The sequence below is a fragment of the Crassostrea angulata genome, chromosome 1 (genome assembly GCF_025612915.1).
Source record: "Crassostrea angulata isolate pt1a10 chromosome 1, ASM2561291v2, whole genome shotgun sequence".
Taxonomy (NCBI): Eukaryota; Metazoa; Mollusca; class Bivalvia; order Ostreida; family Ostreidae; genus Magallana; species Magallana angulata.
In genome coordinates, this window is record NC_069111.1 from 57,055,452 (window position 1) to 57,076,979 (window position 21,528).

A 21,528-nucleotide genomic window follows, 5' to 3' on the forward strand; every position below is an offset into this window, starting at 1 on the left:
TTATGTACCTTTAAATTGATTTGTATAATTATTATTTAAGGAGACAAGAAATGGGAATTTAATCATATCCACATACATTCTGTTTTACTCATTTATATTTTGCTTTTCTTTTCTACAGCAAATAAGTCATGATAATAGTGAAACAAACATAACATCCCTAACCAAAAAAAACAAACAAACAAAGAAACAATCCAACAAACAAACGAAAAAAGGACAAAACCCAAAACCCTAAAAACAAAATCCCAAAACACATTAACATAATTAAGAACCAAAATCGATCTAGTGGATTAAATCAAAGGGACGAAGTGGCAATTTTTATTCATTTGGTTTTGATAGTACCTACCAGAATACTTATTTGTATTTTCTTTTATGTTGGAGTCAAGAGTGTGGGAATAAAAGTATGGTAGAAACCACACGCCTCTGTATATGAAGTGTTCATTTCTATAAATGGACATACAGCTGATACCTGTGGGCAAATCTGGTCACTGTGGGTGTCCGTCAGCTGGACGTTTGTTTACTGATGATAACAAGTCTTTGAATGGTTGCTTCTCCCCGTCAAGATGGACGAATGCAACCTGATTCTATCATACACTTATCACTTCCGGATAACGCGCACCTGCTGAAGGTTTTCGTTTGATACAATATTAATGTGAATGGTGTGTGAGTAAGGAAAGACTAAATGAAAATAACAACATGGGAATGCTTCACCGCTCGGTGCTTTCAAAATGAATTTTCGGAAATATAACAATCGAGAATGACAATTAAAATCGAAAATGAAATGGATCACTTTGATATGTGTTATCAATTGCCTTCAATATTTAGGTAGGTTTTACCTCAATGATAGTTTTACAAACAAGAAGTTATCGCGTAATTTTACATTATTACTTTGTTGATTCATTTTTAAAAAGATCTATATGCAACAAAAAATCTATTTCCGAGAATTCATCGAAACTTGCAAATTGTTTTAATTATGTGGTGTCTTAATCGTGTCTTTATTTCAATTATATTTTTAAAAGAATGTGTAACTATTAAGCTTATATACAGTAGAAGACTATAAATATATTTATAATTCATATTAATTACGAATGCTGATCTTCATTGTTTGTTTAATTAAAATATCAATTCTCATAACCAATAGTGGTAATAAATTTGCCAACATGAAAAAACAGATTGTAAAATTAAATAAGATAACTTTTTTCTTATAGTATTTATGTGTTTGATACCAAAAATACAAATTGTAATGCAAGAAAAAATGTGTGTGTAATTCAGTCGCATTATAGCGAATATTCAGTCATTTTATAATAAAAAGTCAATCATCTTTTACCAAAAATAAGACATATTGTACTGAACATTCAGTCATGTAGACACAATTTTCGCCGACTGAGATTTAATCTCGTGTGTTATACCTTCATTATCCCTCCAACAGCCGGCTCCCCTCCATCAGCCCCTGGTGGTGTCCGCGTGGTGTACAGGGAAGCCTCCTTCATTGTGACATGGGACGTACCCCGCCGGACGTACGGGACGGTCACTAATTACGTGGTTCCGGTCACCATCCTCCCCGAGGCTAACCAAACAGTGTACAGGTCACAGATACCCATGCTCGTCCTTGGTATGTGGTCCCCCTACTATATTTTTATTCATATTAACTGAAAAATAATGTTTTTTATTTTATATAAAATAAACGTGATAGAATCATGAGAGATACAATAATAGGAAAACGAGAAAATGGTGGTATAAGTTAAGTAGATATAGAGCTTAAACTAAAGGCCCATACGGCATCATGGGTTAAACGATTGACTGATGAATCAAATGTCATTAACAACATGGTAAACAGCTATTTGAATGTTATGCAAATAGATTTAAATTACATACTCACACCGTCTGAGGTAAAAACCGAAAAATTTACTGAAATAATATTAAATCTGCTTTTTACTTTAGCTAATATCGGCTTATGGATCTAATTGATATTTTTTATATTAATATAGATGCAGGATCCGAAATAGGGAAGATGTTCTATCTCACTGTTTCCGCTGAAAATAAAGACGGCCTCAGCAAGCCGTCACGGCCATTCTACATCCGGTCACGTAATGATAACCATTTATCTTCTAAATACGAATAACATCGTGCAGTCATATTTCTGGTAAGAAGTAATATTTGGAGATATTGTAAGTTTCTCTCTCTGCCTTTTTCAGCGTGTGGGGAGGCACTCACCATGACACCTGGATCGACGATAACGTTGACCTCGCCCGGCTACCCGGACCCAGTCGACAGAGGGGTCATCTGTCAGTGGGGTCTCAACACAACCGACACCTATCTCATTCAGTACCGCTTTGTCCTCATTGACTTCAATGGGGACTCCAAGACAGGGGGACAGTCGTGTGACGACGCCTTCCTTTCTCTGTCAGACGATCAGAGACCGACCGTCAAAATCTGCGGGAACAGATCAGAGCACGATATCCAACGGGGTCCGGTCAATAAGTTTTCATTCTCCAGTGGAATCCGAAGCAGAATTAGAAAATTCAAAGTAATGATTTCAGCAAAAGGTAAGATGACTTATCATTATTTCCCTGAAATAGAATTGATTAAATTAAAGTGTTTTTAAAGTTGGTGTAACTTGTATTTTAAGATATATTTCATGCTGCAAAGCTAAATTCTGTCCAAATCTGGTCCATTCAATGCTATGGCGACATTTGTCTTATTTCAGTGAAACCTCCTGGCCCACCAACGGATATCAAAATGACGTCAACTAGAACTAGTATATCAATGACGTGGTCCCCTCCGATTGGACGTTACGAACCTTTGACCTCCTATACTCTACGTTATAGATTGTCAAACTACAAAAGGGAAATTGTGCTCTCTCCTCGCACTCCTTGGTTCAGCATTAATACTCTAAATTTCAAAGGACAGCTTCTGGTTTTTAATATTTACGGAAATATCAGTGATACAAAGGGGCAAGAGAGCAAAGAACAATACTTCAGAGCTCGTGAGTATATATTTTACTATGTTCTATATATAGCCCATACGTAGTCAGACAACAATATTGGCAGCCGTGTTGGTTTTTCAAGTCTTTGGGTATAATTGCAATTTCGTTTCTTTTTAAAGCATGTGGTGAACATTTACGTTTACCTGGGTCGAGAGAGCTACAGATAAGTTCTCCTGGATACCCACGTCCCTACACCCCCGGGATAAGCTGTACTTGGGTAGTGGACAACCCCCAACAGGACAACCTGACAGTTACAGTGGTACACATGGATATAGAAAGCAGTTTGTCCTGTAGTAGTGACTATTTATCTATATCCATCGGAGGGAGTTCCAGAAGATGTGGAAAAATACTGAGACCCATAAGTTTAACAACTGTAGAAAAATCTGTGAAAATTTCGTTTCTCTCGGATTATAAAAATCAGGGAAATGGATTTTTGATTGAAGTAAAAACGGCAGGTAAGTTCATGTATTAAACCAACTTTAGTTTTGTTGAATATATTTTGATGGAAACTACCATATTTTTGAAACAAGTCCCAATCAATTCGTTCGTGCTTAACTTATTCATCGGTTGTAATAGGTGAAGAGAGAACTTCATCGCCACAGACTCATCTAACGCAGTGGACGGGCGTCACCTCAGCGGCTCCCCTTGGCGGTACAGACACAAAGAGTGTATCTTCTGGAATTGACCGACTCACGATTAAAACGACAGCCAATGAGCGACTGACGACTGAAACCAATGAGCGACCGACGACTGACAATGTTCAATCGTTTATACATGCTTCTACGACTGAATCTCGTCCATCAGTGGCCACTACAATACAATCTACTCAGATTACCGGTGAACCCTTACATTCATTAGATGCTTCCGAGATGACGACCACATTTACTCAGCAGTCACAAAATCATACCCCATTAAAAGGCAGCAGCTCAAATATTTATTCACAATCTTTGCCCTCTCAAGCTCACGTTTCAGTTTTGTCATCAACCTCAACAACATTAGAACCATTTTGGAAATCATCAGCATCATACATTCCTAAAGCAACTGTAGCAAAATCACTGCCTTTATCATCATCACTATCGTCCTTGTCAACAACATCAACATCATCATCATCATCATCATCAATGTCACTGTCAAAATCAACCATTTCAGGGCAATTATCACACACATCAAGAACCCCGTCCAACACACATACACAACTTTCAACAGCGTTATCTGCTACTTTAAATTCTTCTATTGTTTTGTCATCAATATCTTCATTAACATCCTCCTCATTGTCATCAACATCATCCTCACTGTCATCTATTTATTCTTTTGAACAAACTCAACCAGTGCCAACAACAGAGGCGCCCTGGTCACTGTCTTATCCTGAGATTATTGGAAGTAGTATAGGTAAGCTCATCCAACATCCGGAATAATTTGAATCAAAACGGCAAAAAAAAATTGTTGATTGCGATTGGTTGATATTTAAAACAGAAAATTGTAAAAAAAAAAAATTGTTTGAAATATGTAAAAGAATAAGATTTTGCTAGAACAAAATTATTATTAGTAAATATATTGGGCATTTTTTGTTATTTCAGAAGATCTCGCCACGCTGTTTGCTACACGTGTACATCAAAAGAGCTTTACAGATTGTATATATTTTTAATGTTATTTTTTCTGCTTTTTCTTTAGAACACGCTGTGCATAATGTTTCTATTCATCTTGAGTTTATTAAAAGAAGGCGATATCGCAAGAAATCGATATCAAATAATATCAACATTATATCAACACTACACGACAAGGTGAGGTTTGTTAAGGAACGCAACTCGTGTTCACTTATTACAATTATCTACATTAGATCATTATCTTAACATTTAGAAATATGTTCTATTTTCTATTAGTCAAGTTTAACGTAACTATATGAAGCTAATTTACAGAACATCATAAAGGAGTTATTCCGGATCCCTGTTCAAAATGTGTCAAGCATTGTAATTTTCATTTCCATTAAAAGAAACATCAATTCATGTTACTAAACTATTCTTGCAATGAAATCACAATAATTTACAAATAACGCAATGAAAACTGAGACCACATATTTTCAGTTGTATACTGTCTTCAAACATCCCTCGGGTATACTTCAGGATTTAGCACTACGAATCATAGAAGCGTATGTATTGTTCACTATTATACCAAAAACAACTACCGGTCTATAGTTTAGTTTCTTCTAGTAGACCAGCTTACATGTACTATTCAATATTAACAGGGACCCGCTGTTTGTGTCACTCGTTCTGATATACAGTGTACCGAAGCTGTTGATACAAATGAAAACCGACGACGATTTTCGACTCATCAAATTTATCAACGACACCGCCATCAATGAACTGTCGAAAGACACTCTAACTTTTGGTGAATGGACACTGAATTGCAATAAATTATCCCAATTTCGAACTATGAAAGCGTTTTGTAAGTCATTCAGAAAAACCACATTATTAGCAATACAGCAATATTGAAAATTTTATTTGGGTTGTTTTTTTACTCGAAAATCTATTTCTAACCGAAAAATGAACAAAACCTGTTTAAAGGCAGCTATGTTATAGAGCTTTGTTACTGAACAACAACGTCTTGAATTAAATCATTATCAATTTTAGATGCTCAAGAAATTACCTCCCCTTGTACGCTAGTTGTCGGAGTTTGCGGCAAAAATTCTTCTTGTGCCACAGATACAACCACGAAATTTGGCATTACGTGTGTCAAATCAAACTCCACCGACACAGCCTCAGTGCAGTCAACGGTCAAATCAAACTCCACCGACACAGCCTCAGTGCAGTCAACAGTCAAATCAAACTCCACCGACACAGCCTCAGTGCAGTCAACGGTCAAATCAAACTCCACCGACACAGCCTCAGTGCAGTCAACAGTCAAATCAAACTCCACCGACACAGCCTCAGTGCAGTCAACGGTCAAATCAAACTCCACCGACACAGCCTCAGTGCAGTCAACAGTCAAATCAAACTCCACCGACACAGCCTCAGTGCAGTCAACGGTCAAATCAAACTCCACCGACACAGCCTCAGTGCAGTCAACAGGCAGGTGAGTGATTAATATCACAACACAATATTTCTCCTTAAAAATTGACTTGAGTTAATTCTCGCAATCTCTCCTAAGAAAAGGTATTCATAAGATACAAATCAAAGTACTGAAGAACTGACGGGAGTTGATTTTGTCGATGTTTATTTATTTTAAAATCAATGATATGTTATTTTGCATGACAAGTACATGTATTTTCTAATTTGAATTACGCACATTTTTATAATATGAATTTTTGGACTTTTTCGACAAGAATGTCGAGAAACCCCCATATGAATAATGTTAAATAATATTTAAAGATAAAATTTATTCAATCAAACTATGTATCAGTGATAGAAATATTTCAAAAATTGTATGGATCCAAGAAATATTGAACTCAAGTCTCGTTCAACCAAACGCTCGGCTGACACCGTAAATCAACGACAAGGAGACAGCCGAGCGTCGCGTTGAACGAGACTATATTAAACTCTGGCGTAGGAATACATACGACTACAAAAAATATTTAAATTGTTCGTACCATTTAAAATCTGACTATTTTCAAGGTATTTAGAAATAAGTTTCCTTGAAAAACAATGCTTAAGCATTATGATATACATTATACGAATTTTTCAATTATTTTCAAGAACTAAGTCTTGTCAGCAGCAATGATTTGTGCTGAGGTCCAAACACTGTTTCACTTTCGGTTTGTCTGAGTAAGTGCATAGGAGAGTTGATTAAAATCAACTCCCAAAAATAAACATTCTTTGAGTATTATGTTGAGATCAAATACGGTCGGGGTTGATCAATTCGAATAAAGCCCCTAGCTAGGACTTTATGATAGATTTGATCAGACCCGACCGTATGTATTTTATCTCCTCATAAAATCTAAAGAATAATTCTTAAAAACTTATACACGTATTTATATAATTTTAAGCAATTGTATGGTCAAATATTTAAACAACCATTGATTACATGTAACGGTATTGAATTATACATTACAAAATCGATGCGTAGTGACATCACAAACACACTGGATAACGTCAATATATTTATATGATTTTTCCCCCAGGACAGACGGCCTGACTCCGGTGATAGTTGGAGGCTCTGCTTCAGCTGTTGTTCTCCTCCTGATGATCGTCGTCCTTGTCATCTGCCGTGGGTGTCCAAGACGATCTCTCCCTGTGACTGTGAGCAGATGACCTATCGATTCTATGATAGCAATCATTATTAAAGTGATCAAATGGAAAAGATTTAGATGATTTATTTCAATAAAAAGTTCATAGATAAAGAGACCGTTTGCAATAAGTGCCTGTTGCTCGTCGTTTAGATTAAAGCTGACAATGAAATAATCATTTACAATGAAAGGAAAACAGAGTCGAATTATTAATGATAGATGAAAGAAGAGTAAATTGTTTTGTCACTGCAGCAACATCGGCCGTTCAATGACATTCTGCTACAGAGTCGGTACATCGGTGACAAGAACGTACAGTTCACGGCTTTCTCGTCCAGAGATGTGAAAACCAACAGGAAGCGGAAGAAGGCCATAAGCGTGTCACTTCCGACGAAATCAATCAAGTCCCCGTATTTGGTAAGATGAATGATAAAATCTACAGAATTATAGATATCATGAATGAAATTGACATGTGATTTTTTTACCTAAATCATGTTAAATCATGTTGTAGAATGGATTAATAGTAGAAAAATTGCAGCAGTTGGATTTCATTGAAGACAAGAAAACATTAAAACAGAGACTCCGGATCAAGTATCGGTCACGACGTAGTAACTCTCTGTAAACGTAGAGACATGGCGACATTTCAACAGTGTGTCGGCAACTGGACGGAACAACCAACATAAGCATAGAGACGGGGCAAAATCCTGCTAGCGTGGACACAGTACATGTAGCAACAAGGTATCATCTCGTGGAAACAACAGCCAGCAAGCATTGACAGAAACTGTTGAATACATTTCTCTGAAATGAATATCTTACCGGGATTAAGAGCCTCTGATCATCTTGCCGGGGCAACAACCCATAAACATATCATTTATTAAGTTAAAACATTCCAGAGCAACATGCAACCTCTGGAATCTCGCCTGCATTACAGCTTGTGAACACACCGGAGCAACCGCGTTTAAATTACGATACAGACAAATTGCACGTGAACATCTTACAAAAGCAACAGTCCGTCACTTTGAACAGTGAGAAAAACTAACAGTTTGTTAACATTAAGGCAGAACTACGTTATCTCTACCTCTTTTGAGTCAATATGGTATTTTTACAACATTGGTTATTAATTAAATACAAAAAATAAAAGACATTTGGAAAATATTGCTAAAAATGTGTCGTTATTATGTTATCTCACCTGAATCTAAGGTACAAGTAAGCTTTTCTGATCACTTGTTGTCCGTCGTCTGTATGTCCGTCCGTCTGTCTGTAAACTTTTCACATTTTTTGACTTCTTCCCTAGAACTAATAAGCCAACATTAATCAAACTTTTTTTAAAATAAGGGGATATTTGCAAAATTGTAAAAATAGGGCATGTTTCTTAAAAAACATCTTCTCAAAAACCACTGCACCATATATGCAAATATTTTCACGAAAACTTGTCTACATAGTTAACGTTATAAAATGTTAAAACCGTGAACCCCAGACTAATACTGGGGCCTCTAAAGTAATACCGTGACCCCCAGACTAATATTGTGACCCCCAGACTAATACTTTGACCCCAGACTAATACTGGGGCCCCAGGAGAGTTCGAAATTTTACATAAAATATATATAGGTAAAAAGTTTAAAAACCTGCTCCTCAAGAACAACAAAGCTACACTTTCTTAGATAACTATGCAAGCATCCGCAGATAGTGCGGATTCTAAATTGCTAAAAGCGTGACCCCCGGACTTATATTGGGACCCAAGAGGGGTTCAAAGTTAATCATAGATATATATTTGGGAAAATGTTTTAAAATTTTCTTGAGAAATTCAATGCTACAATTTGTGATATTGACAGTGTTAATTCTAAATTGTTAAAACCGTGACCCGCGGACCAATACTGAGTCAGAAAATAAGGTGCCGAGTTTAACATAGAGGTATATACTAGGAAAAATATTTTAAAATATTCTCCTCATTAAATGTTTAGTTATTTTATTATGTTTTAGAATCTTCATATCTTAATCTCCTCACAGCATGGTCTCTTTTTACAATTAAGAATAGTTCATTTTACATTTGTTGTTTTATTTAATACGTCGAGGCCTAGGATAACAAGACTGGTCAGTTACTGCATCTTAGATCTTAGTATCGGATGTTTAAAAAAGGCTTCTTTTTATGTGTTGTTTATTGTATTGTTAAATTTTTTGTGAGAGTTTAACAATACTTTTTAAGAGTTCATATTTAAAAATTTCGAAATAGAATGATATGGGAACTGCTGTTCAGGTGAGCGGCGCAGCCCATGGGCCAATTGTTAGAACTGTTTAATCTTTCAAGTCAGACAAAAAACTAATTTATGAAAAGAATTTATCAAAAAACAAAAAAATTACGATTCGTTTATCTGTTTTGTAATGACGCCGAGATCATAATTTATAAGAATGAAGTAATCCAAATAGTTCAAATGATGTTCTTATATAGTTTAAAGAAAGATACTACTGAGTCTGCGTCAGGTGTTTCATATTTGGATATTTTACTGGAAATGGACATTGATGGTAACCTAACAACAAAACTTTATGATAAACGCGATGACTTCAATTTTTCTATAATAAACTTTCCTTAGTTATGTAGCAATATACCTTCATCGCCTGGATATGGTGTTTTTGTCTCTCAGTTAACTCGATACACAAGGGCATGCTCTTCGTATGAACAGTTTCTAAGGCGAGACAAGCTGATAAAACAGGACTATCTACAGTCTCGTTTGAAGTCATCTTTCATAAAATCTTTGGTCTATACAACGACCTTGTCAGCAAATACAGTCTTCCACTGGGTCGCATGCTGAAATACGTTTTTCATACTAATTGTTAGACCAAAATTAATCACCGAATTGTCTACGGACTTTTCCGTTTTTTCCCGATTACGACAAAGAGCACACGGCCGGTGTGACCAGTCAGCAGAGGATGCTCACTCCTCTATCTTTTTATAGGTCCGTATTGCTCTGCTTTGAATTTGTATTTCGTTTTATGGATTTTTGAGATGGTTGACAGTTTGTTTTTGTCATATTTTCATAAGCATTATCGTTCTTTCATTCAAATTCACAAGTCATTTTCACAGGTGCTTGAGGACATGATCGACCCCCCCCCCCCCCCCTTACCCACCTCACCCCCCCCCCCCCCCCCCAAAGATTATAGACCCCCGGGACTTTATTATTATTTTTTTAATTAAATTATCCTTTTATGACATATTTCTAATCTAATTTGATATACATTCATTGCCCCAAATTACCTAAAACAAATATTTTAAAAAAAATCCGATCCTCTACATATATAATGTACAGAGGGTCTGATTTTTTTTTCAAAAATGTTTGTTTTATGTAATTTTGGGCAATGGATGAATAAATTAGATTAGAAATATGTCATAAAAGGATAATTTAATAAAAAAAAATAAAGTCCCGGGGGTCTATATATTGGGGAGGGGGGGGGGAGGGGGACGATCCTGTCCTCGAGCACCTGTGGTCATTTTAATATTCTATTAACAGGACCAGGTATATCTTTTAAATAAATCCATATTTACTAAAATCTGCATGTAACAATCTGAATAAAAGCCTAGAGATGGTAGTTGAATTTATAAAACAAAATAAGTTGGAAAATTTGAGTTCCCACGAATAAACAGAGCACAACTTAAGTAATATATAAGAAGGAATTTGAAGCAAAAATTATAACTTTTTTGTATCTGCTGTCCTAAATGTTCGCAAATATTCAAATTTCTTTAAAAATTAACTGCAGGATTTTGCGCGAAAAGCGTTGTACAAATATCATAAAAGTTATGACAATATTATGCACTACGTAAGGGATTATTTGACATTTTAAAATACAAAATTGATAAAAAAAAAATATCTGTCGTGTTCCATCGAATCAAAATTCAAAGCATACTTTACTGTAAAGGAGGAGACCTCTACCTGTTAAACAAACAATTGGTAAACGCCAGTTAAACACTGAATCTCAGTGAAAATAGGGACAGTTGTTGCGATCCAAAAATGTGCGTCTTCTAACTCGAATAGGACATTATCTCTCCAAGGAGCTCTATGACAATCCTAATCTACAGAAGGGGGCTTAAACAATGTAAGAGTGTAAACACTGATTGTTTTATGATTAAAATCTGTACCAGTCAAATCCAGAAGAGGATATCCTATTGATATCATTGTTAAATCGAGGCTCACGCTCTGGACGTATATAGGGTTATAGGTCATAAGTAAGCAGGCCAAAATTCCCCTCTAATCACCTAAAGGTATCAATTATCCCATTCTAATTGATCGGACAAAGGGAGCTGATTTTAGAGAAATCCCTCTTCTATAATTAAACTTTGTTCAAGATGTCGCCCACTTACCGCCAGCAATAAACTGATAACGGAATTCGGAAGTGGGTGTGTGCGCCCTGGTAACCTCCACTCTCTAGCGTACACGGGGGGTTTTACGTGTGCAATTTACGTCACCCGATTTCTGGGTGTGATAAAAAGCGCATGTTGCTGGAATATTGAAGAGTTTTGTGACAAGAATTACACCTCAAATAATCAAAAATACAAAATTGATAAAACATGGAAAGATCTCTCATCATCTATGTCGTTTTCTTCATTGGATTTTCTTACGCTGCTGTTCTACCCAACCAGAAAGGTAAAGATAAAACAAGCTTGTTAATTCATCAAGTAATATTAGAAAAAAAACCCAAATATATTGTGTAATGACTTGTTCTAAGACACCCCTCTGTTTTAATTTTGATCCATTCTGGATATTTACGATGTGGTCATTTTCTCACTTCAGATGACAGTGACCTTGATACAAAGGTAAATACAAAGCTAAAATATACACCACGATTACATACATGTACTAGTAGGAGTTATTACAGACATAAAATATAATAAAATATTTGTAAATAATGTGAAATACCTTACTATTGCTACTTAAAACAAATTCGAAGCGTATTTCTGCTCAGGTTTTCTGACAGATGATGTTAATATTTGGATGTAAATCAAACAAGCAACTGTATAAGACTATTTGTTCTCTTTTGCATGCAGATTAAGAACCTTGATTCAAAGGTACATGTAGATATTCTACTTTGGTATAGTTAAACTCAACTTGAATGATTATTTAGACAAAAATTCTAAAAACTATATCTAGATCTTATTACAACATACTAGTACTTGTTAAGTATATAAACTTTTGTATTTGAATTTTGCAGATATCTCAGCTCCGGGATCTTGTAAGTATATATATAAGTATATATATCTATATATTGTGACTAAATCAACACGAAAAGCCTATTTCGGTAAAAGTTCGCTACTCGAACGATGGTGAATTTTTAAGTTGTTCACTAGGTGAATGAAATCAAGAACGCAAATGAAAAGGGATCCTCCCAACATGCCTCGAGTGGTTCTAGCGCCAAGGAAAGCGACATGGCAGCCACTAGTTCGTCTGTGAAAGCACACACACGTGGAGACTCGGCGTTATCACCCGAGGAAATAACCCTCCTAAAGGTATCTGACTCAGTCCCATAAAGGTGGTCCACAAACAGGTTAAATATCGGGTTTCCTCCCATAAACCGACCTTTGCTATAAATAAAACAAAATTACGCAATAATCTCCTGTTTGTTTGCAGCTTAGAGGTGCAGATTTATGGGTAAAAATCTAGGTTATTTATCCCTGAAATTACGTCAGTAAAAAGCTACGAAACCAATGTAAAATTCTTAAATTAAGATTATAAAAAGGTTTTTATGACTTGCTCACCTTCCAAAAGAAAAACAATTATTTACCAAATCATGCATTCCTATTAGCAAATCACAAATATTTTGAATACATTTTAATCAAAAGAACTAAAGTTGTGTCACTTAACAGTTTTATTATATAAATAGTGCCTGTTTGGGAGGGTAACAGTTGAAATTGACACCCCGAGAAAACCATTGTCAACCGACGCGAAGCGGAGGTTGACAATGGTTTTCGAGGGGTGTCAATTTCAACTGTTATCCTCCCAAACAGGCACTATTTATTTTGTTATACTGAATGTCTTTTTTAAAATTTTAAAGAAAATTTTACTGCTTTTATATAGGAATAACGTGAATTCTACAGCGAACCGTACGCGCATAATTTTCGCGCATGTAACATTTTTTAATGTTACCCGTTGCCAAGTGCGTTGCTAACGCTGAGGGTAATAGTAAATATTATTAACTGCGTCTTAACCAATCAGATTTCAGTATTTAACATGAAAGTATAACAATCAAATCTGTTACATCCTTTAAATGAGAAAAGGGATAGCGCTGAATCTTCAAGAAATATCTTTACTTATCTATAGAAACTGAAGGACACGCTGGAGGAGGAAACCGCCGAGGAAAAGGACGGTCTGAAGATCTTCCAGGAGTCGGTCAAACACGAGAGAAGTAAAAAGAGTTTATAGAAATAATGTAAACAATTCATTTGTTTTCTATGTGCCAACCTTAACACCCAGATTTAGGTTAATGTTTACTATAGTGCCCCCAGTCTGCCTGCCTTTGAAAATAATCCCTCATGTGTAATGTTTTTAAAATATCTACATGATCTTTAGCTTGTTAGCTTCAATTTACTTAACAAAATTTTAAATGCTATTTTTTCATTATTATAAAGGACCGGAGCATGTCGGGACATTCCTTGACCGACCAATTCCGGAACAGGAAGTACCAGACACGAGCCGCGTGAAGCAGCTGGCGGCCCTTATGTCCCAGAGGTCTCAGTCCACACCGGAAGGTATCAACTTAAACACAAAACCAAATAGTTCTCTTACCGTCTTCAATTTGTAACATTTCCTAGTAGAAATTCTAGTTCAGTAAATGACATGTACATACTGCATAGCTTCTGAACGATGTTTCAGGTATGCAATAATGTTCTGTTACCTTTTTTTAAGAAATCGAGGGTAATGGATTTGGAAAATTCCATGAAACAGGTAATTTTTTTTTCTCTCTTTACACGTGTCATTTATAATGCTTATGATCACAAGAAATTATTTGTAAACTGTGTAGAACTAATTTGATGTCCAACAACATACATGCACAACAGTCAAACTACATGTACTACGACCAATTACAGCTGGCGCGGATTCTCTAACCTTTCTCTTGTTGGGGCGGGGAGCTGTAGCAGTGTCTTATTTTTCTTAACTATGAAATATATTATAATCAATCAATCCGGCATTTCAAAAGGGGTCCAACCACAACCCCCTAACCCCCCCCCCCCCACCCCACCCCGTAACATTTAAATTGGCACATATGTTGTGAAAGCAGAATACGTGCTCAATAATAAATTCCACTGTTCAAATGCTCCGTTGGACGAACTCAGAATAAGTAATCAATCACTTTTAGCGTACAATTAGCAACATATTTTAGTACTTTACTAATTTGAAGGTATCAATTTCAACAAAAGGCAATTCAGACAAGGGGTTAAGAATACTTACATTGTATGTTAAAACACCTAATGAAAGTATTTTAAAAAAGTTATGCGCTTGATCCTCAGTAATTTTTTTTATTGGAATGAGCTACGCCGCTAGCATACCTATTTCTACTTTAAAACATTAAAAAACAATGTGTAATATGTCGTATTGCCCGCATACACAGCTAATTTACTTTTACTTGCTAGATAATCCTGCTGCTGGTCATAAGAATACATTTAGGGAGAACCGTACGTATTTTTGTAATTTTCCAATTTTCCCTAATCTATCATCTAAATGTTTCCAGTCTCGATTTTGGTGTTATTTGTTTCTTTTTAATCAACCATTCCATGGCAAGACTGCGTAGAGATTACACCGTTGATCTATATGTGGAACTATGTTTGGTATACTATATCCAAAACACATAACTAATGGTCATATATTCAACAATGAAATGAGAATGTCTGCACATAATAATACGCTCGTATTGAATTTGCATGCACATTCTAAAATATTAAGGATAGAAAGTCTAACTAAATCTTCTAGGGATTGAGTCCTTTGAATTCTTTTTTCTCCAGTTCTTAATGTTCTAGTGGACAGGCTTTTGGAGGACACAGATCTTTTGCTGCGGAAAGGATTTTCATTGGATGATGTGCTGAAAAACTTATCAGGAAAAGGTAAGAGAAATAGAACCAAAACTTCGGATGGAATGAACTTCATGAAAAATGTATTTAATGGTTGAATGATTTTAAAATGTGTAATTATATTTATTGGCAGCCAGGGTTATTATAAAAACGTTTGCATACATCGTATCAAAATTTCAATCAAATAGTACTACGTTCCGACTTTATTTACTTAGACACTAAACATATTGGTTTCTTTTTTATTGCAGCTCAAATGGAGAGAGAAAGAACTTCATTAGAACAAGCGTTAGAAAAACTACTGGATGAAAAGCACATATAAATTAAAAGAGAGGCATTGAAGGGACATTTATTTTCATACGCATTCCTTTTGAATTCGAACTTGAATCTCATATATTCTGTGAGAGAGAGAGAGAGAGAGAGAGAGAGAGAGAGCGAGAGAGAGAGAACAGACAGACAGGCAGACAAATATTATTTTTATCTACTTTTTGTACCATGTTCAATTTTTTAACAACGACAACTCTGTTTAATATTAAACTCAATATATTTTGAAATAAACGGTAGACAGATCTAGATTGTTTGTCGTTGTTTTTCTGCTTAAGCAGTTTTTTATCAACACTTACTGAGAGAAAGTATGAGAGGAAAAAGCTCAAATTTACGAGTCTTGTCACAACTGCTCTTTTCCCGATTAATATTGAGAGAAAATCGTTCTTTACTAGATTTTATTTGGTTATTTGAAGCAAAAAAATTAGGAAAACGTATGTGAAACAATTATATTATTATTTACGCCTAAAATTTAGACTTGATTTGTCTTGATAAAGAAGATAAAAGTGAAAATTTTAAAGCGGTCTTTTATTAGTGTTTTACTAGAACATCATAAAAGAAATGTGTGTATGTAGAAAATTTCATATTACCGGCGTTTCTATGTTAAAATGGGATACTCAAATATTCAGTTCAATATCCTATCCCACACAATCACTGGTTAAAAATCAATCAATTAGTCAGTCAATATACAATTCAAGTTACGAGGTTTAAAAAAAAAAGAAAAAAAAGTTACGATGTTGTCAAACACATGCTTAGGTTATGTTAAGTCTTGCACTTTTACTTTTTTTAGGTTTAAGGACAGAAAGAAATAATTATTTTCATTTATCTATAATTTGAGTTAAATACGTTGCCGGGGATTTCTTTCGCACTTACTCTAATACAAAAATTCAATGGAGTTATACCCCCTCCCTCCCCAAAAGAATTGAGCTATTGCAAGCAACGAGAGGTCCTTCGTTTAATACACCATTAACAAGGCTATCGGGATAATTGTTCTTTTCTATAATTTCTTAACACTTTATCAAATTTTGTTTTAACCTTTGTACAGAATTCAATAGGCATATCATTAAACTAATCAATTTAAAAAGGCGCTATTATAGTGATTTTTGATAAAAAAAAAAATTCTGAAATTAGTAAAATCTATCATTTTAAAAATAAAATCATTCATCGTAACATTAATAGTTTTTTTTCTAAAAGTCGGCCTTTAATGGCTGAGGTACATGTACGCAGACTCTTGCTTCACTAGTACTACTTTAAAGCCCAAAATCTCAAGACTGCGTGGATCAATTTATCAAAAATCAAACAAATTTATGTTCATATTATGTATTTTTAGGAGCATATCTTTCGAAAAATGACAATTGTTCAAATATCTCAAATAAAAAAGGTGAAAAATAAAGGTATTTCGGTTCCTTCAGGTGACTACTGAAAGTGACGGCGGACGTTCGGACATGCAAAAGGCATCATGGCTGAACACTATCTACCATCACTGAAAATGTGAAAGTTTAAGGTGGCTCTATACACCCACAGTTTATTCCAATTTTCAATAGAAGACCATAAAACATATACTTATCAAATATTAAAATGACGATAAGGATACTATAGGTATTTTTAAAGAATTTTTTAATGTTTTTTCGTGTTTTTGTAAAATATTTGATAAAAAGACAGCTATAAACAAATTGAGAGAAATTATTTTGTCATATGATGGATATTTCCTTCGGACACATAAAAAAAAATATAACACTTCTTAACATTCAAAAATGTTATTATTGCAATTTTTTTTAGTAATTCCCCAAAACATAATTTTTCATATTTTCTTACTCTGTTGACAAATCATCTGAAAAAGTTGCTTGATGTTATAAGAAATTGTATTTTAATAAATGTGACATAAAAAATTGAATGAAAACCATTGCAAATAAACACAAAAAATATTTTAAATTTTATTTGGTATGAAAGTTCCTCATGTAAGGGTTATCGTTCCTAAGTCCCAAGGCCCAAACACCTTGGGGACTTTTAATTTCTGAGTTGAAGAAAATTTCCTAAATATAATGTTGGAATGATAAATACATATATATTTCATTATAGACTTTTTTAATAGCACTGTATAAGTGAATATATTCGCTTTAATGTAAAACTAAGTAAAATAAATAAAGGGGAACATTGACTAGGCTAAAACGATTTATGTATCCCAACTGGCTGAAAGTAATTCAAAGAAACCCTCTCATCCCCGTTAGGTGTCGATATTAATGTGCATTAAAGTATATTAAAATTGAAATATTTTCACCTGTTTAGAATTTTCTTACACAGTATTCAACCAAAAAATGTGTTATAGAAATTTTTGGAAAGTCAAAAAATATATTGTTCTCAACGGATTCGAACTCATAACCTACTGGTTTGTAGTGAACCCACAAACCCACTGCGCTACGGTGTAACATATCGATGATGCTAAAGAAACTCTTTAAAAACTTATATTTGATTTTATTGTTTATTTCGATAAATAATGCCACACAACGTGAAGGTGTCACATACCACATTACTTGTAAGTAATGAATTTTCCAATTATTAAATTAAATCTATTCATTAAACAAATTTTTCAAAAGAGCGGTTCCCATACAATTCGCCTCAGTTTAAATCAGCCAGTACCGGAAATGCATGTTTCCAGATTTACTTTTTTGCGTACTGCGTCATCAAAAAGTGGTGTATAGAGCCACCTTAATATTTGATGCTTTTGGAGAAAAAATGTGAACAAGCAAAACCATAAATCTTAAATATCTCAGAACCGGTAGTGGCAAAAAACTGATTTTTGACGAATTTTGTCATGAGTTAGATGTGAAAGTTTCAATAAAATAAGTCGAAGCGTTTTTGAGAAAACGTGACTGAAAAAATAGCTATATAGACGCGTTCTCGTTGCGAGCAACAAGAGATCTTCCGTCGGAATGCACCATAAAATACGCTATCGGGATAGTTTTTTTTGTTTTTTTTTATATCTTTTTTAAATTTTCAATCAAATTCAATTCAACCCTCTATATGGATTTCAACACTCAAATAAATGTACTAAACAAAGCGCTATTATTGTAATTTTATAAAATGTATCGGGAATTAGTAAAATTTCACAGATAAAGGATAAACTGAAACACAATCAAGGAAGAAAAATGCCCAACACTCGAGGATTGAACCTGGGTCGCCTGACAGAAGACTACGACTCTAACAAATGAGCTATGACGACCTTCGATTCAAAACTTTTTAAAGCCAAAAATCAAGAAAAAGAGTGGATTGTTTACAAAACAAAAAAGGTATTCAGCATTCATTAAAGCGTTTTGTCAACCTTGAAAAACTAACAAATAATGTGGAAAAAAATAAAAAGAAGATGAAAAAATTCAGAAGTTTTTGTTTCAATCCAATGACGACCGGTAGTGACGACAGACGTACGGATATGCGTCGGGCACTGCGGATATGGACTCTTTATAATCGCTGAAAACTTATAAGTTTTACCTTCGATAATTTTTAAAAGAAAAATCGTAAACAAGCAAAAATATAAAATCTTCAGTATCTCAAAAATGATCATATATTCTTTTTATAAATTATATTTAGTGTAAGTCAATTGACATTGAACTGAAAGAGTTGACGTTCGTTTGAAACTATAATGAATCACTGCGTATGAGACGTTTACATAAATAATGTGTTAAAGTTTAAGATCATATTAATTTAGCTATTTCATAATGTGAGCCGATGTTTGAACAAAAATGATTCCAACATAAAAAGTATGGCAACACTTTCAAAAATAAAAAAAGAAGCAAATAAGGGATTTCAAATTCTAAACCATTGACGCATTTCACATATTGATATGCATTGTTTATAATATTTAAATATAACACGTCTTGTCAATAAAAAGGTATGGAAAACCTTTTCTGAAAATACACTTCATTATGAGGTTAATTGCAAGCAAGTCACAAAGATTTCCGCTTTATCTATATTAGAATTTACATAATAATTTATCTTATTGTGGTGGATGAACCAAATTAGGTATTTTATTTTGAAAACTTTAATCATTGAGGCTTCCGTCAAAGATGAATTAATGAGATGATTTTATGAATAAATCATTAAATTTTCGATCCAATATGATTGTTTATATGCACTTACTGGATAAACCCAGAGATGCATTTAAATCTATTTCGTGTTGTGAATTTCAATGTTGATTTCAAAACCTATTATTGATGATAGATCTGAATAAATTTTGTGGAAATTCCATATAATTTAGATATATATAATTTTCAAATTCTGATAGACAAGAATACTGACAATAGTTTTCAACATGAGGGCTGCTGTTTTCTCACTGGCTTTGGTCTTCCTGACAATCATGGTTGCCGCGCAAGGTATGTTAATATATGAAAAATAATAAACTTATCATAAAATAATGAATATTGTACTATACAATTGTGATAAAAAGGTCATAGTTATACTTTGTTTATCGAGTGGATGTTTTGATTATAGTGTATTTACCTTGTGGAGCAGTAATTAATTTATTACTTTTTTTTGCATTATAGAATGTCCGTATGGCGTAACAAGAGTTTACTGTTTTATAAACCCGTGTCGCCTTACGGATCAACTACAGAACTGCGCTAACATCCCGTTTGCTCGCTGCGTGTAAGTGTCAGAGATAAGAAATAACACAGAAGCTTTGTAGAACACTACATGCATTATTATACATTTTTCTGAGAAAAACTTGTCGCGTAACTTATTTCGTTTCTATTTCACCCAGCCTTGAACAGGATCGATTAATTATCTGTATGGAAATTAAAATTAAATCTTCTTAGCCTGTTTATATTTCCACACACTATAATTTTACTCAACTCCACACCATCACATTGTGAAACTGATTTTAAAGAATACATGTTTATGCAATATTTATTATTCAATTTTAAAAAGAAAGATTTAATCTTTTCATTGACACCTTTGTCGGGTCAAATTTTTTCACAACTGCCGGAAGTTTCAGTACAAAAATTAAACATTAACATCCAACGTTTTGTTTTTCAAATAAACAAATTAGCACACTTGTTTGACAATTAAATCACGAAAAAGTTACGATAAACTAGTTGTAATTGTCAGTTTAGGACGCACATGAACCATTAAACACGGCGATCGATTTGGAATATAAGTTACAAAATAATTTTTGTGCACACATGATTCATATATTTTAACACTTAATTTTCGTGCTTTGGATTACAATACTTTTAATTTAGTCTTGAATAATTTTAGACGTACCTTAAAATAAAATGTTTCAAAATAAAATAAAGTTAAAATGATCTATGTCTTAAAATATTTGTTTTATTTCCCTATATGTTTGATAATACGTGGGGATTTGTCATGTAACTGCAGCCTAATATCATGAGTTGTCTTTCTTTTCTTTGCAGTCCTGATTATTGCGGTGGTTGCTACAGACGCTGGTACGCTGGGTGGCATGACGTCACAAGTCAGTGTTATCCTGGTGAAAGGCGGAGATATTAAGAATGTAATGTTATAATTGTTTTAAAAATAAATGATTGAACATTTCTTATTGAGTATATTTATGAAGAAACGGGATAATGAACAAAGTCTATTAAAAAGTGTGATGATATGATTAGGGGCTTGTCTTCTATCTTGGAAGAAATCGCTGATATTATTAACGCCACGGTAATTTGTTTAAAGAATAAATCAGTGATTTCTTGTGTTGATTATATGAATAAGTAGAAAGGTAAATAGGTAAAATGAAATATAAATTTTATTTGATGAATAACAAATTTGCTATGATGAAATTGAAAATGCTTTCAAATCAAAGTTTAGAAAGAAACCATCATTATTATCGAAGAATGAAGAATGATGATAACATTTTTAATAAAATGGTTCACGTAAATTGACTAATCTTGCCATCGGTCATTTTCAAAACTATTTTGTTAGACAACAATACGGCACACACTCACTCCAAAG

The 21,528-nt window shown here is 34.1% G+C and overlaps 2 protein-coding genes across 4 annotated transcripts; both read left to right on the forward strand.

Annotated features, from left to right (window-relative positions):
* Positions 1-8,383, forward strand: LOC128182862 (serine-rich adhesin for platelets-like). Of its 2 annotated transcripts, XM_052851634.1 has the most exons (15): positions 1-822; positions 1,427-1,609; positions 1,986-2,084; positions 2,193-2,543; positions 2,705-2,983; positions 3,103-3,438; positions 3,560-3,634; positions 4,313-4,372; positions 4,655-4,764; positions 5,065-5,129; positions 5,226-5,425; positions 5,611-6,052; positions 7,098-7,215; positions 7,455-7,616; positions 7,711-8,383. In XM_052851634.1, the coding sequence occupies exons 1-15, from the start codon at positions 774-776 to the stop codon at positions 7,819-7,821; spliced, it is 2,640 nt and encodes an 879-aa protein (XP_052707594.1). In that variant the 5' UTR covers positions 1-773; the 3' UTR covers positions 7,822-8,383. The 2 variants fall into 2 exon arrangements, with proteins under 2 accessions (XP_052707594.1, XP_052707585.1); XM_052851625.1 differs by having other exon boundaries at positions 3,560-4,372.
* A 2,831-nt stretch (positions 8,384-11,214) lies between these two features.
* LOC128186482 (uncharacterized) lies at positions 11,215-15,816 on the forward strand. Of its 2 annotated transcripts, XM_052856264.1 has the most exons (10): positions 11,228-11,833; positions 11,981-12,003; positions 12,399-12,419; positions 12,535-12,693; positions 13,505-13,589; positions 13,813-13,932; positions 14,090-14,128; positions 14,815-14,856; positions 15,184-15,282; positions 15,498-15,816. In XM_052856264.1, the coding sequence occupies exons 1-10, from the start codon at positions 11,758-11,760 to the stop codon at positions 15,566-15,568; spliced, it is 735 nt and encodes a 244-aa protein (XP_052712224.1). In that variant the 5' UTR covers positions 11,228-11,757; the 3' UTR covers positions 15,569-15,816. The 2 variants fall into 2 exon arrangements, with proteins under 2 accessions (XP_052712234.1, XP_052712224.1); XM_052856274.1 differs by lacking the exon at positions 14,815-14,856 and having other exon boundaries at positions 11,215-11,833.
* The last annotated feature ends 5,712 nt before the right edge of the window (positions 15,817-21,528 follow it).